This window comes from Psammomys obesus, unplaced genomic scaffold, assembly GCF_907164565.1.
Source record: "Psammomys obesus unplaced genomic scaffold, mPsaObe1.curated_primary_1811, whole genome shotgun sequence".
In the NCBI taxonomy this organism is placed as follows: Eukaryota; Metazoa; Chordata; class Mammalia; order Rodentia; family Muridae; genus Psammomys; species Psammomys obesus.
The window spans coordinates 7050308-7067349 of record NW_026590859.1 but is presented as its reverse complement, the minus strand read 5'-3'; the positions used below and the strand labels follow the sequence as shown (position 1 = coordinate 7067349).

The window sequence follows — 17042 nt, the reverse complement described above, 5'->3', positions numbered from 1 at the left end:
TCACTGGAGAGTTTTGTATTCTGTTCTTCTACCATTGGTTCAGTATTTTCTGTCCAGTTCCTACTGTTCTTCACCTTAATTGTATTATATTTTTTCTCATCTAGTGTTTAACGAGTATCAGAGTTTTTGTACCATTTGATCGTTTTACATACCTCAAAATCTTTCAAAATGTAAGTTGAAACTCAAGAAAATGAAACTTTTAAAACGTAGTTGAATAAAAACACATTTAAATGTTACTTTTAGAACTACTTTCTTATTTTAATAAGTAGCAGACATGATGTTTGTTGAGTAATATCTTGAAGTGAGAACAAAACTAAATCCTTAAGTATTGCGCCTGAGGACTTTTGTTGTCATTTTGAGATAGGATCTCAGCAAGTGGCTGAGGCTATTTTAGAGCTCAGAGCCATCTTGTTTCAACCTCCAACGTGTGCTATATTACAGGCAGACACCACCAGCCCAATTCCTGCCTGATTTTAAGAAGAGATAGGAGCCCTGTCCTCATTATGCTGGGCCTGTCCCAGAGCGCATACCTGGGTACACACTTATCTGTGTCCAGTGAAACAGAGCACACTCACAATGTTAAATGAAGCGGCTTATTGCTTGTGAATGGACAGCAAGACACAAAAGAAGCAGCATTCATTTTGAGCTGATACCCTGCAGCTCAGGAAAGATGCCTGAGACAAATAGAATCCTGTGTCACACTTGTCACAGCTGAAGGATCCCAAGAGGCAGCCGCCCAGGGTTACATACCCCGGGGACAAGTGTTCAGTTGGGTCAAAGTCTCAAAAAGAGATCGTGTTTTCAGAGAATAGTTCAGCTAGTCGTTCCTCACCTAAGACTGTTTCTGCTCCAGGTGCCTTCTGCAGTTATCTGCAAAGGTGTCTGCAAAGGACAGGGGCCTGTTTCCATGCACAGCAATGAGAAATGTCCTGCATGTTCCAGTCTTACATTTCAGCATTCAAGGGCGGGTTTTGCTTCTTAGAACTAGACATCCCTCCATGCAAAGTTACAGTTATGTACTTTCCCAATTCTGTATAAACTTGTGTGTAGCATCAGAAAGTCCAGTATCATCCTCCCAAATTAAATTGATTTCACAGGCATGAAGGATGCCTGGTAATCAGCCATGTGTCATTTTAGGAAGATCGCTTTCCCTGGAGTTTTACACTAAGGACTGGTGTTTTCTGCCATGAGACTCCATGTACCAACTTGAGAGCTTGTGCAGCTCAGCTTCGTTATTCCCACATGTCAATTTCCCTTCATTCCTGGAGGCTTTTGTAGAGAGATGCAAGTTTCCCTTCTTTCTTGCCAGACCCTTAAAAAAAATTGGTTTCGCCATGTATTTATATGAAGAATTTAGACAAAACTATCTAATACTTTGATATATTATTTGAAGTCAAGTAAAAAATTTTATTGCTGATAATATTAAATTCTATTAATCACCATAATATCTTTTTGCTTTATTCCTAAAAGTACATTTTCATGTAGTTCATGTCACATGATTTGATAACCCTTGCATCCTGTGGGCTCTAATTGCTTACATTATCTATTCATAAGAACAAATGGATTTTTTTTTTCTATTCTCTTGACCAGTTAGTAGATTAAAATAAAAATCAACTAAAGTAGAAGCAGTAGCTCCCGTCGTATATTGCTGTTTCTCCAGGACGGTCTCGCGCTCATTCATGGCTCCACCTCCCACCAAAATGCAAAGAGTTCCCCTGCCTCCACCACTGCAGCGCGCTCATTTCCACACGATGACGCTTGGCACTGTGTGGCCAAGACGGGACAGAGTTACAGCTGTTCTTATTTGATCTTCTGAAGATCTCAAGATGCTCAAGGATTCAGTGTGCTCCGTCTTCCCATGCTGTCATTTGTTGTTTGGAAAGGAAACCTAATTTGCAACAGATACAAAACTATTAGTCATTTTGCAGCTTTGCCAAAAATAAATGAAAGTATTAATGACTACATCTCTGAGCAGCTGTTAATAAATCGGAGGAAGACTGCTTGTTAGAGACCACATCAGGATGTAGCCTACATGTGAGGGGTGCGTGCGTGCGTACGTGCATGCGTGTGTGTGTAAGAGTGACATTGCCTTTCACCAAGACATCAGCAAACATTCCATATATCAGCAAAGCCAAATGGTGCTCCCCTGTATCAAAGGAATCGCCACCTGTCCTCTTAGCATATTTAGCTTTTAAACAGACCTGTCCTTGCCACATTGGAGCTGTAATTATTTAATGCTGTATTTCTAAAGCAAGTTATGCTAGTTGACATTTTGTATGTCCAGAGAGTGACTCGGGACAGCCTTTAAATGCTCACTTTAAAATGTTACAGTCCTTTATAACCTTTCTTTCCAAATTGAAAACTAGGGCACGACTTTATTTGTTATAAACAGGTTTGCTTAGCCCTTCTGAGAGAAAAGCCTCTCACAGTGATTTCCATTCATTCTTATGTGTGCATGGCCAAACTAATAGAAAATAGTCACATGTTCACTTTAATTAGAATGTATGCATTCCATATTTGTTTAATTGGAATACATTTAATTATATATGTGTCCTAATTAAAAAGAACATTTGAATAACTTCAAGGGCTAGAGATAGTTAGAGCAGAATAATTGGAAGCTTCCCACACATGCGACATAAAATGGCTTTTAAGGGGTTTAATTTTCCCATTCTACACTCTACGACCAAATTACTGTATTTTATAAAACCACACTGTGCGTAAATTGCCAATGCTCGTGGCTCCTGTCCTTTGGCATCCTGAAATTCTAACCTTCCTTGCCAAGATTTTAAATGAATGACTAGAGAGGGTTATTTTAAGTTATGATGATACCAAATAAATTAGTCACTAGCCAATTTGAATTTTGAGCTGTCGCTTTTTGGTTGGATATGAGGGACCCGCAGAGAACGAGAGAGTTTACCAACTGGAAATACATTCTGTGTCATTATATAATAAATACAATTCTAAAAACGTGCTCTCCTCTGTAGCTCTCATCACGTAGGATCCTCTTTTTCCCCCAGATGAACTGGGTGTTTTCAAATGCCTAGACATGTGCACGGGCTCTGCCCCCAAGGATGGCGGCTGCATGTGGCTGTGGTCACTAATAACAGAAAATTGTTAGCATGTGTGAGCTGTTCCTGCAGCCCTTAACTAAAATAAATGTGTGGTCTGGAGTCCATCTCCTTAAGGACAGGTGTCTGTTCACAGTTGGCACTCTCCAAATTGGCCTAGTGATTGAGTGGGCATGGACACAGCTCTAACCTTTAGCTCCCAGAGATGGGTCCCCTAGGAAATGATTGAGGGGCGCCTGTAGAGCCCGCCACAGCAGCTTGAGTCCCTCCTGCAGTCCACATTGCACCTTCATGATAGAGCATGGGGTGCCGATGCAGTGTGCTCCTGTGCCAGAATACTTCCCCAGTCACCAGCCCTGACTGGTTAGTGGTGGCCACTGGGGATGCTGCTGCTGCTTTCCAGCCTGGGTCTTTCTGTCTCCAGAACAAGCGTACGTCAGCAGGAAGCCACTGTCAGCTAACTGTCTAGAGGAGTTCAGCAGGTGGACAAGTTCGTTTCGGCATTCCCACTAAATTCATCTGCCACATCCAAAATCCTTGCAGTTTCCAGCACTGTTTTTTGTGTGTTGAATCTCAGTCAGATCAACTCGATCACAGCAGAACAGAAATTATCCTTCATTATAAATTTTAATGCCCACATATCTGCAGTTAAAATATTTACCTATAATGTAAGAATCAAATATTAAGCACTTAATTATCACTTTAACCATTTTTTCAGTTATAAGACCAATGCAAAATAAATATAAAAGTAATATGAAACTTGTTCACATAGTTGTTGGTTTGTTTTTTCAATCATTTTTTTTTTTATATATACAGTACTTTTTTTTCTCTTACTGTTTCTCTTTGGAAATAAATACTTTTGTCATTTCATATTGATTTTGTTTGTGTACCAGGCTACAGATGGGAATTTACCTTTGTTTATTTCATATATTTCTGATCAATTCCAACTCATACCCAATTATATTACAGTAAATTAACATAATTCAACAGATGTTGATATTTAAATGTTTTCTGGCATTCATATCTTAGACAGCTGTATTAGAGCTTGGGGAAAAGGCAAACATTTAGAGTTAAATGCTGAACATATGCTTAAATTACTAATTAGAAAGATGGAATGAGAACTGTGCATTCACCTTCCTAAGGACAATAAACCTCAGATAAAGATTTTTGTAATTTTTTCTTAATAGCAGGTTACAGTATAGGCATGCTCCCAAACTAGAAGACACAGGCAGGCTTCATGGGTAGCTTAATTGAATTTGAAATTTAGTCTTTAAAATTTATGAACTGTCTGTTTCCCTGAGCCTGAGAGGTGACTCCATACTTATAAACTTAAGGGCCAAAAGATAAAACGGTGCTTGGGGTAGAAGTGATTTCAGTGTGTTATCACACACACACAAAAAGTTTGTACGGAGAAATGCTAAGAAAAGTTGAAACTCATATCCGCTTATCAGCTAGCTCACTTATACAAGTACGTGTGCGAGGGCTAATGAATCAAAGTGCACCAAGGAGGTACAAATGGCCAACACGTGAAAATGTGTTCAACATCTTCAGCCCATCAGAAAAATGTCAATCAAAACTTCACTGAACTTCCAACTTACTCCAGTCAACATGGCTGTCGAAGAAAACAGATGGCAGCAAATGGTGGTGAGGATGGTGGGGAGGAGAGCCCTAGTACATCATCACATTTATTTAACAATAAGAGTAATTCATTAACAAGCATGAATATACATGCTCCTTTTGTGTATATTCTCACCAACTGCAAATCTTAACTGTCACATTATTTAAACTTGAATGTGCCAGTTCTGTTCTCTTTTTATCATCATATACTTTTATTCTTTTTTCTTCTTTTGTTTTGGTTTTTGTTTGTTTTGGTTTAGGTTTTTTCTGGGGGGGGGGTGTTTTTCGGTTTTGGGTTTTTGTTTGTTTGTTTGTTTCTGGTTTTTTGAAACATAGCTTCTCTGCATAGCCTTGGCTGTCCTGGACTCACTTTGCAGACCAGGCTGGCCTCGAACTCGCAGAGATCCATCTGCCTCTGCTTCCCAAGTGCTGGGATTACAGGCATGCGCCGTCGTACCTGGCAGTATATGCTCATTTTACAAAATCATGAGTTTCCTTGGAATATATCCAGATGTGTGCATCTTGAACTTTGAACTCACCCATTATGTTACATGACTGCTTCTTGCTGGTCGCTCTACTCTTTTCAATGAAATTGCTCCCACATTCATGACTTCTTAAAATGTACATTTCACAAGTGAGACAAGATAGTACTGTTCCACCTTTGAGTAGTTATGCTTTGTGGGGTGCTTCCTGGTTCTCTGTTCCTGCACTTGTGACGTGTTAGTCTTTATTAAAACCCCTGTGACTGTGTGCCATACTCCATGTTCACTCCTCCACTGGTACACACAGAGGCTGACGCCATCATTTGGCTTTTGTGGACGACACTGCAGTAAACCAAGGAGTGTATGTATCCTATAGTGTGCTATCGTGGATCTCTTTGTGTGTGTGCCCAGGACTGGCGTATCAGGGTTCACCTAATTTTACTTGTAGAAGCTCTGTAATGACTTACACTAACTTATATGTTCACCAGTAATGTGCCAGGGTTCCCCTCCTCGCCATCCTCGCCATCCTCACCACCATTTGCTGCCATCTGTTTCTTCCTGACAGCCATGCTGACTGGAGGAAGCTGGAATTTCACTCAAGTGTTGATTGCCATTTTTCTGATGTCTGAAGATGTTGTACACAGTTTCCTGTATTAGCCATTTATACTTCCTTGGTGTTTAGGTCATTAGTCCATTTACTGCTCAGAGTATTTGACACGTTCTGACAGAGCGTCCCAGTAACGCTATCATGCTGACTGTGACAGTGAAGGAATATATTAACCTGCATGAATATCCCATTCATGCAGGATGATTTCATCTTGGATGATTTTCTCCTTTAATGTCTTTAATTCCCCTACACTTATGAACTCTTCTTCCATGCATATCCTATTTGTTTGTTTGTTTTTAATTTGTTGTTGTTGTACTGCCAGCTCTCCATGATGATGACCCCTCAATCCTTCTTGTGCCTCTTCCAAGCATTTCACTTTATTTTATTTTTATATTTGTATGTTTGTCTGTTTTTTAATTTGGGGGGTGTGCAGGTGGAAGCCAGAAGTGCTATGTTCACTGGGGCTGGACTTGCAAGTGCTTGGAAGCTGCCTGATGTGGGTTCTGGAAAGCAGACTTGGGCCCTCTGCAGGAGCAGCACATATGTCTAACCACAGGGCCATCATCTCTCCAGCTCTCCAGACACTTAATTTTAATATATCTTTCCTTTGTTGACACATAAGTGAGTAAGCAACTCTCTTCTGACTTTCCTGTATACCCTTAAGTTCTTTGCATTTTTTTGGTAACTAAAAATATGCCAAAGCATGAAGCATTCTTTTTTATCACATACGTACAGCTATCCATTGAAGGAATTTTCTGAGTGCATACCAAGAGTCACACTGACTTACCCTCACATTGGCTTTGTGAAACTTGCTGTATTCCCTTCCCCACTCTCCAGAGAGGGAAAGCCATGGGCAGTGGTTGCATATTGCCCAAGGTGGCAAACAAGCAGAAACTGAACTTGTCTTCGTTAGCTTCCCTAACCACTGTACAAACTGGAGAGGGATGGAAGGCTGGATACAGACCTGATAAAAGTTCCCTCCGCTGAAAAAGAAACCCTCCTTTCCTTTGTGTTTTGTCTTGTTTTTTGTTTGCTTGTTTTGTTTTTTACACATAGAGTATAGACTGAGTCCCTGTTCCTCAGCTTCCTGAATGCTAGGAGTGTAGGTGTATGCTGCCACAGCCAACTCCTAATGATAGCTGAAAAATTGAGTGTTAATGGTGTATTTTAATTCTCCTTGTTTAAATTACCCTGAGCAGCAGATCTTCTGATTATCCTCCTTTACATATGAAGAAAAAGAGAAAAGGGTTAAATAATTTCCCTAAGTCAATGGTAGGTAATTTATCAGTGAATGTATTTTGTTTCTCAAATCTTATTTCTAATCCCTGTGAAGCTAGTTATCTTGAGCTAGTTCTGTGGTCAGCTTGTGCTTATAATGTGTGAGTTCAGTCCCCCCATGGTATGTAGGGTGGGGCAGTTGGCAAGGGGTTAGATGGCAGTTAACCTGCCTCCCTTCTGAAACCTTAAATCTTGTTCTTTTTTTTTTTTTTTTTGCAACCCTGCTTAGTCTTCTACCATAACATCTTAAAGACTATTAAAATCGGCTTATTTGTGTCCAAAAAAGTGAAAACCTTTTAAAATCACAACTCACTGGAACATCTAGCCTGTAATAACTGAGGTATAAAAAATGTAGCCTTGTATGTCTGCCGGAAGTATATAAGGGAGAAAAGAAAAGATGGTTATATTTGAAAATGGTTCTTTTAGCAAGGTATATTTCTTCCTGAGCATTGAAAATAAATCTTTAAATACAGTAAATAATATACCTGAATTAGGAAAGATATAAAGAAATTTTGACTCAAATATTCAATGTGAAAACTAGTCCTGAGAGTAAACTGACATGCTGTAGCTTTCCATGGACCATACTCTGCCTCTTGGTCATATATGCTTACCTAACCCATTATGGAGGAGAAGGCACTAAAAGCATTCCTTCCATGAACCAACTCCGAAATGCCAGATGATACAGAAATTCCAACACAAGAGAATTAAGGTGCATGCATGTAGTCTACAAGCTGCTAAAGTGAACACACAGGCATTAAACCACACAGCCCATGACACTCCCAGAGTAATCTCAATTGTTCCGTTCCGTAAGTAAGCCCCTACATGTTAGTGAAATTGGGACCGAGAGAAGTATAAACTGTCCATAAGAGAAAACTCTTGTAAGCCCTGGGCATGCCTAGTTAAATTTCATTCAGTTACTATTTTATAAGCACATATTATTAGCAAGGATGCACTTGCTGAGGGTAATATTCTTCGCTAAATCAAATGTGGGTTCCACTGCCTTCATGGCATCTAGTCTATGCTGACCATTCGGCCATGCCTTGATAACTGTAACTTAAAGTAGAAGACAATATTTTTGCTGTGGGTTTGTTTTTTTTTTGTTTTGTTTTGTTTTGTTTTGTTTTGTTTTGTTTTTTTCCCAAAAGCTGAGCAGTTATTTCTGCAGCAGGAACCTAAAAGGCTTTGTAAGAGAGGTGGCAGGTCAGTTGTTAACAATAGATTTTCACTAGTAAACAATTTAAACAAGATTCAGTTAAGATCATTTTCATGTGGCAGCACTAACATATTCCAAAACAAACATCTATTTACATACAGGTTTCGGGCATTCCATCCTATTAGTCAAACTATACCAGTATGAAGATTAAAGTGGCTGCCATGTTTTTCTTTGCTTTTGTGTGCCTTCTTACTGAGCAACTGCACTTTAGACAGTGACATTACTGTGACTCCTCTGAGCAGGCGCAGTCACTGGCCAGGGCATAAAACCAAAGCTGAGCTCAGTCTAAAGCCAGTGTGTCCCAGCCCAGTCATGCAAAGAAATTACAGAGTAGGCCTTGGAGAATGGGGGCCATCTCACTCTTCATTTTGGTTAGCAAGTAAAATGTTGCAGATTGTTAATTATTAAATGTGTTTGAGTGAATTTAAATAATAGTTGGAGAAATACTTTTTTTAAACACCTGCTTCATTGCAGTGTTGGCACAGATTTCTAACGCATGACAGCAGCTCATTAGGTTCTAAGAATTAGAATGGCTGTCGACCTTGAAGAGGAAAATCCCCCTCCTGTGCACTGAGTGGGCTGTGAGGAGAAAGAACCAGCTCTCCAAGATGGGCAGAATTAGGTAGGGAACAGTGAGGGCAATCTGGAAAGTAAATAAAACATTTCTGCCCGAAGTTAACACTAACATCCAACCCTGGTGACTAGCAGAGATCCTGTGGGAACCAGACAGGCATGGAACACATGCTCCCATGCTGGCCCCTCTGGTGCCAGCAGCTCTTCCCTGCAGACGGGAATGTCTTCACCGGCTGTTCCCGGGGTGGCGGCGTGTAGCAACGTCACACAAGGAGAACGCTCCTCTTGATTTAGATGGTACACACGAGACATGACACAGTGCAAATACCGGTCCCTCTGGTTGTCACAGGTGCCCACCACCGAGCCAGGCTTTCCGTAATGCACAGAATACGCCATAGACAGGATAATACGTCTATGCTACAGAGTCCTGACTGAGAGAAAATCCACAGCAGGCTCACCTGAAAATGTCAGCGGATTTCAGACACAAGAACTTGGGAGTTTTTAAGTCTGAGATAAAAAAAAAAAGGGTGTTTTGTTCTCATGTGCTATAACATAAGTAAAACAAACAGAGCCAAATGCTGAAGAGAAAGTCTTTTCTGCTCACTAGGAGACAACTGAATTATTTTAAATGACCATCATTCTTTTCTTATAGCACGTTGATAGAATTGTGTGCATATGTGATGGTCACATGCTTGTGTGTTGTGTTTAGGGACAGCAGGAGCATGCCTCTAGGTATATGGTATGGTGGCATGTGTGGCTTGAATGAGTTACGTTTACCTTTCCTGTGCCCAAGGCTTCTTACCTGCAAAGGTGGCATGGCAGTATCGTAGGAGCAATAAACTGTCACTTTGTATGCAGTCTGTGCTGCGTGGGAAATCTAAAGTCTTCCCGCCAAAGTTTTGAAGTCCACAGCAGTCGACATGCTTTCTGAATGTATGGGAAGCAAGGCAAAGACAAGTGAAGTGGCGTGCTAAAGGCTTGTGAGCATCCTTCGCCAGCATCCACAAATATGGCAGCCAAGGCTCTTCTTCACAGATACAGCAGGCAGTCTGAAATGGGAACAGTAAAGGGAACAGGCCAGTCGACCTATGGTGATGTGTCTTCTTATAGGCTTATTGCAAAAAAACATCCTGTAATAATGAGAAGGAAAATCCCCATGAATTGCCAGCACACAAAAATAGTCAACAGCGCGTCCCTCCACAGTTCTCAGAACTTTGCCCCCGTGCACGTGGCTTCCCTCAATTTGTGTGCATTAGTTTCGGTTCTGGTGGAGAGAAGTTACACAATTGACACGCTCAAGAGTACAGCAGTCACTGTTGGATTATGGGATGTGTAGATACTTGGAGGGCACTTTGTCCAAACTTTAAAATTTTATTGTTCATCATCTTGTAGTATAAGAAGACCCTATCTAAATATGTGATATTTAAAATATTATGTAAAAACGGTGTTTCCTGAGACAGTCTCCCAGGTTGAGCTAGAATTCACCGTGTAGCTGGCCTTTAACTTACGGCCGTGCTCCTGCCTCTGCGCGCTGAATTGCACATGTGAGCCACCATGTATAGTAAGTGCGCTGTAGATGGCCAGTTTCAGTCCTCTGCCCCTGTTATTCAGGAAACCCTCTTTGTTAGTGGATCTGCCCTAGGAAGGACAAGAGCTGTTGCTGGGATGGTACACATGTGGACATTTCACAGTTGATTCTAGAGGGGCCTTGCCATGGTGAGCACAGTAAGCTGGCTCCTGCACAGCCATCACATACAGGAGAAACAGTTGGGAAGAGAGAGGGTTAGATCAGGGCTCAGTACCTGGGGTGGCTGAACCACTGACAGGACAGGTCTGTCAGCAAGCAGCAGCTCAGAGGGGCTGTGTGCTGGCAGGGGAGTCTATATCTGGGGTAGAGCTCGGGACAGCAGGGTGCAGGATCAGTGCACACAAGCTGCAGAGTCTCCAGTAGGAGAGGCTGCCACTGGAATCTTAGAAAGAACTCCTATCACACGTTCCTGGTTTGGGTTCAGAATGTGAACATCTGGGAAGGTCCAGGCAGTGGCCTGTTTTTGAAGGAACTGAGATATGGGAAGATTTATAGTGAGATACGATAAAGCCAAGGATAGCATGAGCCCTGTCACTGTAACCAGTTACCTTCTTCAGGGCTCTGACCTAAAACCTAACACATTCAAGGAGACTGCATGGGTTAGAGGCAGAATATAAAGCCAAGAAACCAGGGTATGAGAGAAAGAAGGCATTAGAACAAGACTAACAGTTCCAAATAGACTTGCTTTGCACAACGTAGGAAACTTGACACAGGAAGGGGCTAGAGATAGCTCCGTGGATAAAGGGCTTTGTACCAACATGAGGACAAGAATGTGGACTCCTCAGTACCCACGTATAACCAGGTCTAGAATCCTAGCTCCCGGGAGGTTCCCTAAGACCAGCTGCTGCCTCAGCTAGACTCACTGAATTGGCAGCTTGGGGCTCAGTGAGAAACCCTGACTTAGTGAAGAGCAGGTGAGGACACGGACCGCTGGACTACACACGCATGTGCATCGCTCCCCACACACGGGGCAAAGGGATGGAGAGGGCAAAAGTCCTTCAAAAGAAAACACTGAAAAACAAGCATTTGAGTCTAGTTGCTCATTCTTGGTGTGCTGGGGCCCAGGAGGAACAGAGCTTGAGCCCACCGCTGTCTTTCAGCTTAATCTGTGGAGACATGTTGACACTGGGTAAGGGGGAGGAGGGCCATTTGATTCCAGAGAGGGATGGTCACACTGGGCTGCATCTCCCGGTGCTGTCCATCCCTCTGCCACCCAGGCGCTCCTCTAGTGACACTGCAGACCTGCCTCGCTTCTATGCAGCTGATGCCCTGTCCAGGCAAATATTGTCCTAGCTGACAGTGAGCGTTCTTGCCAAATGCCAGGGCCGTGGTCACATCTGCTTGCCTCTCTCTGCAGCTTGTCCGAGACTGCTTGGGAACACACTGTATCCAGGGGCAGCTTTCACGAGGCCTAATGCTCTAAAGAGGTTCTCTTTGTAAACGTGTGCAGCAAAGAGACAAGTTCCTGCTGTCTTGCCTTTAGTAGTATTGTGTTTGACGTGGCCTTCCTCAGTGCTCTCAGCCCTGTCCAAGCCATGCTCTCCTACAAGGTGCTTCTCCATAGGGTGTGTTATCATTGTCTTATTTTGGGTGTTTTTGTTGATTACTTTTTTTTCCCCTCCAGATGATAAGATGTTCAGTTTCCAACAGTCACACCATCTGAGAAGCTGGCCTGCGGTAAACAGTGGGGATATGTCAGCCCAGGCTGCTTCACCAGCAAAAGAAAACCAAAAGGCTTCCAGGATCCTAGTTTTCTTGTTTAATAGACTACCTTATGGGAAGCCTCATCTCCAGTCATTGTCACATTCTCAGCAGAGAAATGTAAGCAGGGTTATTCCTTTGTCCTTTTGTATGAGATGACAGGAGACTGCAGCGTAGACTCATCCCTATATGAAAACAACACCTCCTGAGAACTTGAGGTTGCTGACCAAAACCTTGAACCACCCTATCTCCTTCCTTCTCTGCCCAGGCAAATTCTGTAGCTGATTCTACAGTGTGAGAAATGAAGTTTTAAAGGCAGAGTTAACTTGGAAGAGTGTTTTTTAAACATCTAAATGCTTGGGTTATGAACACCTATTTCAAGAACAGTGCTGAGAAGGAGACAGCAGGATTAGTAGTCAGGGTAGCTGCTCAAAGGGTAACGTGATTGGTGCACATGGCTGAGGATCCCTAACACCCACATAAGAAGTCGAGCATGAACTGTCAGGTCTGTAACCCCGGTGCCTGGAAAGGAAGGCAGGTGCCCAGGACTCACTAGCCCCCTGGCATAGCTGAAACAGTGACCTCACTGAGAGAGCCTGCCTCAAAGAATAAAGCAGAGAGTGATAATGAAACCGGACATTGACTTCTAGCCTCCTTGCACACATGCACATCCAAACCCATGCATATACCACACACACTAAAAGAAAAGAAAACCAGTTTCCACTATTTTCTTGCTTTCAGAATGGTCTCTTTCTTTCCTTCTGCACTGTAGCTGAGTTTGTCTGGTATTGGCTCTAGAGAAGGTAAAACTGATTCTGGGCTTTGGCAAAGAGATACCAATTGGATAACATATGTGAAAGCAGACCCGGGAAGGTAGCTCAGTTGTTAAAGTGACTTAATGTCTGAGGATAAGGACCTGAGTGTAATTACCCAGACAGAACAGCAGGGCATGGCAGCACATGATGGTAGTCCCACTGCCATGGAGCCTGAGACAGGTGGGTCCCCAGGGCTCTGACCAGCCAGTCTAGCCGAGTCAGTGAGCTTTTAGGCCAGCAGCGAAAGACTTCACTTCAAAAAAGAAGATGGGCATTTTCATGAGGAACTTCAATCTGAGTAGACTTCTGTCCTCCACATATGGGCACACATACGTGCATACATGAACACACACGTGAAAAGAGGGAAGATACTTTTCATAAAAAAGTAACCATCATGAGAACAGAAAATGGAAGTATTGGAGTTTATGGACTTCATTAATGGGGAAAAAAAAAAAAAAAAAAGCAGCTGCTACTGGGATTTTGAAGGAAAAGCCTGAGAGGCACAATACCATGTGGAAAAGGAAGAGGGCCATTTCTCTCATGAGCTTGAAGCTGCTTTTCACTTGACCACTTGGCCTTCATGACCATTACCTTGCCTTTCTGTGGTCAGGAGCTGTTTCTTGCTTCCACTCTTTACGCTTGAGAGGTATAGCTTGTCCTAGGAGAATTAGAATTCGGTGACTAAAAAGACTCTAGTAGTACATTGAAGAAGAAAAGTCCTACAGAGGGTGTGTGTGTGTGTGTGTGTGTGTGTGTGTGTGTGTGTGTGTGTCTACTAGTATTTAATAGAGATGTCCCTGCCACCACTACTCTTAATTATTTTGTTTATTTTCAACATCCTGTTTAGAGTGAGAACTAAGTGCCCCTTTTTCCTTATATTCTCTTCTGCTCTGCTCTTAGCATTTTCATCACCTGTATAAAAGCATATGCTAAGTTCATAGTGCATACTAGTAAATGCTTGCTGAACTAATTTTGTACAAAAAGAATAGGTCTCTGTGGTTTCCTTACAATGCTTAAATTTTTCTATGGTTTTAAAAAATGAATGTGATCATAACCATTTATTTTTCTTCAGATCATGAGGCAATATTTCCCTCTCCATACAATAAATATGTTATAGTTTTGTGTGACAGTAACCATTCGAGAGCAAAGAAAAATCATTTGTTAACTAACTGAACTAATTTTTTAAATGCACATTTATTCTGTAAAATATGCGCTTAGTACAAAAGGAAAGCTAATAGATACGTATTTCTATAAAGCTACAGTGCAGATTTCATGCTGTTTGTTTCTGCCTACTGTATTATTTAACTCACTCATCGTGGCTACATATATATTTGAAACACTTTGCTCAAGTGTATACAGTTTGCTCAGCAATAGTTTTTCATTATATTTAAAACATAAATATTTTTATATAGGGTATAAATGTCTACCACTGTCTTGTCACTTTTTTCATTTCTGAAATACCTGTCAGTTCTCTATTTGGATTCTTTAAAACCGCATGTGTTACCTCTGTGTAAGAGTGAAAGAGCATGTGCTTTAATAAATAATTTACATTTATTTCTGCTCCTTGCTCTTCAGGCCCTATCCTAACCTCACATCCAGGCTTATGGTCACAGAAATGAGCCCAGAAACCTTCTGTGGCTTGAAAAGTCTCAAGACTTTCTTTCTTTGCATTAGCCCTTTTGATTTCTAATTAAGCCTTTTTTCTTTTTTTTTTTTTTTTCTTTTTTCTTTTTTTTTTTTAAAGAAGACCAAAGCTATGTAACTGGCTAACTGGTTCACTCTGAGTTCTTGTATATTGTGTCTTTACATATCTGTAACCTGGTTCATGCTAGGCTATTTATGAGCAACAGACAGTCATCCATGCATTCAATTGTTCTCCCCTGACTAGTAAATAATTAAACAATTCTAATTGTGTGAGTTATAAGGACAGCATCACCATTTCCTTCCATGTATTTAAAATGTTTTAAAAGAATTCACTGCTGCATAACATCCTAAAAGAAATTGATCATACTTTTCCTGTAATAAATGTCGTCCTGACAGTAAAGCATTAGCAACCCATTGATAACCTAGCAACAATATTGTGATCTCTTTAGATAATTAATCTTCGCTATTTTCCTGTCAGAAGCAACAGTGCTTGATTTTATGTTGAGCCAGAAAGATTGCCAGTTTTGAAAATTAAAAAGCATTCCTTTTATATTATTCATCCCAGTAACAATTTATGATGGTGCATTTAGCTGCTGAACGCTTGTCAACAAACGTAATTATGTTTCGATATAAACAAGATTGGTGGTTTTACTATGCAGCTCCATCTTTGGTGAGAATGTTTTGATTTAGGTTCAGATTATACAAGCTAGATATTTATGTGTCATTTTCTCCTCCTTTGTTAATAGTTTTTATTTCTTCTGATAATTACTTGTAGGCAAACAAGCATGCATTTAGGATCCTTGTGCACAGGAGACATCAAAAGGAGAAGAAAAGCTGCCCCTTTGCCTGGACCCACTACAGCAGGTAAAACAAAACGGGTTGGGGTGGAGCACAAATGCAGAACACATAAATCACCACAGATAAAACATAGAAGATTCATAATTACTCTTTCTGCAAGAGAGGCATGGTTGCATGAAACTATAAGGCAGATCATTTGCCTTTATGTTAGGGTATATAGCCCATTCATTGTATGAACCTTGCAAGTAGCTAACCAGTGAGACATGTGCTGTACACCCACCCAAATGGGTGGGCTGCGCAAAGATACAGAAACCTCCAAAGTTGTGTCTTTGGCTGGCTTGACAAAATTTTCAGACTTGTAGGGCAAACAGGGCATAAGCAGATGAGATGATAAATAGCTCACTACCTAAGACTATGTGATTACTAGGTCTGAGCAGTATGTGTTGGACAGACACTATGACTGCTAAAGCCCACTTTTCCCATGGGAGTGCCCTTAGCATCCTGGGATTGTACACATTTTGCAGATAGATGAAGACCTCCTACCTGTTTCTCCTTTTCTGAAACAACATGCATGCTCTTCGAGATAGAAGCTGAGGCTTGCCTGTTGTGCACAGTGTTGGCACAGTTCAGCACTGCATATGTGGGCTCAGCAGCCATATTCTGACTAGAGCTCTCTCACATACAATGTAAATGAACTTACAGGACAATATTTGTCCTTTTTTGCATTAAGAAATCATGCCTGGGTATCCCTGGAAAAGGCCAAAGACAAAGCTAGAGGACCATGTAGATATGCCATGTAGTTATCAAAAGTCATGCCTCAGAAGAAGAAAGAACCACTAGAAAGGATGGAGCAGTATCAAGAGAAAGTAACAAGGAACAGGTCCCATCAAAATGCATCATATGCATTTATAAAGATGGCATACAAAGCCCATTAGTTTATACAATTAACATACACTAAGATAAAATGAATGGAAAAAAGATCTCTCCATTGCATTTACCGACATGAACCCAGTTTTGTGTCTGAAATTGATGGAAGATGCCTCCAGCTATAACTGTGGAGAAATGTAGAATATTCATGAAGTACTTGTAAAATATAGTATCTATATGTAACAAAATACAGCCACATTTTATGTCTAATAGATGTGATAAGTTCTTCCAATCTCTTCTAAGGCTGGGACAGGATTTCTCGATATCCCCATTCCCATTGAGTGGTCCTCTGAACTCTGACCTCAATGGCAGAAGCCACAGAAGGACAAGTTTTAGGAATATTGCTAATGATCCTATGTGGCCACAGTAACAAAGCAGAAGGCTGAGCTAGGCCCTGACACGCAGTGCCTGTGTGGAGCGGGGATGGTGGGTGCTTTAGGAAGGGGTTGCATAGTTCTTAGGCCAGGAGATTTCTTCCTTCAGAGCTCAGGGCATCAGAGGACACCATTATACAGAGTTCAGATACACACCGTAGCTCTAACTCAAAACAGTCTTTTTTCATAGCTTGTGCCAACATCTTCCACATGCTGTACTTCAAATCTGTTTGAGAGCCTTTGAAGATTTGAGATTTTTATTTTACTACTAGATTCAGTTTATGAAATAAAGTTCATAGGCATTTAGCGTTGTGTGTGTGTGTGTGTGTGTGTGTGTGTGTGTGTGTGTGTGTGTGT

General features: G+C 41.3%; 1 protein-coding gene across 3 annotated transcripts in view; it reads left to right on the top strand.

Annotated features, from left to right (window-relative positions):
• The window catches only part of Gpatch2 (G-patch domain containing 2), a 156254-nt gene that overhangs the window by 109939 nt on the left and 29273 nt on the right, over positions 1–17042 (top strand). The window contains exon 8 of one of the 3 annotated variants that reach the window (XR_008720372.1): positions 15362–15376. The exons of 1 other annotated variant lie outside the window; for it this stretch is intronic. Coding sequence is in view for 1 of the 2 variants with exons in the window: in XM_055609175.1 (XP_055465150.1) it covers positions 15362–15450 (89 nt within the window). In the remaining variant the exon portion in view is untranslated. Of the gene's footprint in view, positions 1–15361; positions 15451–17042 lie in introns of those variants that run through there. One more of the 3 variants, XM_055609175.1, reaches the window with a different exon arrangement.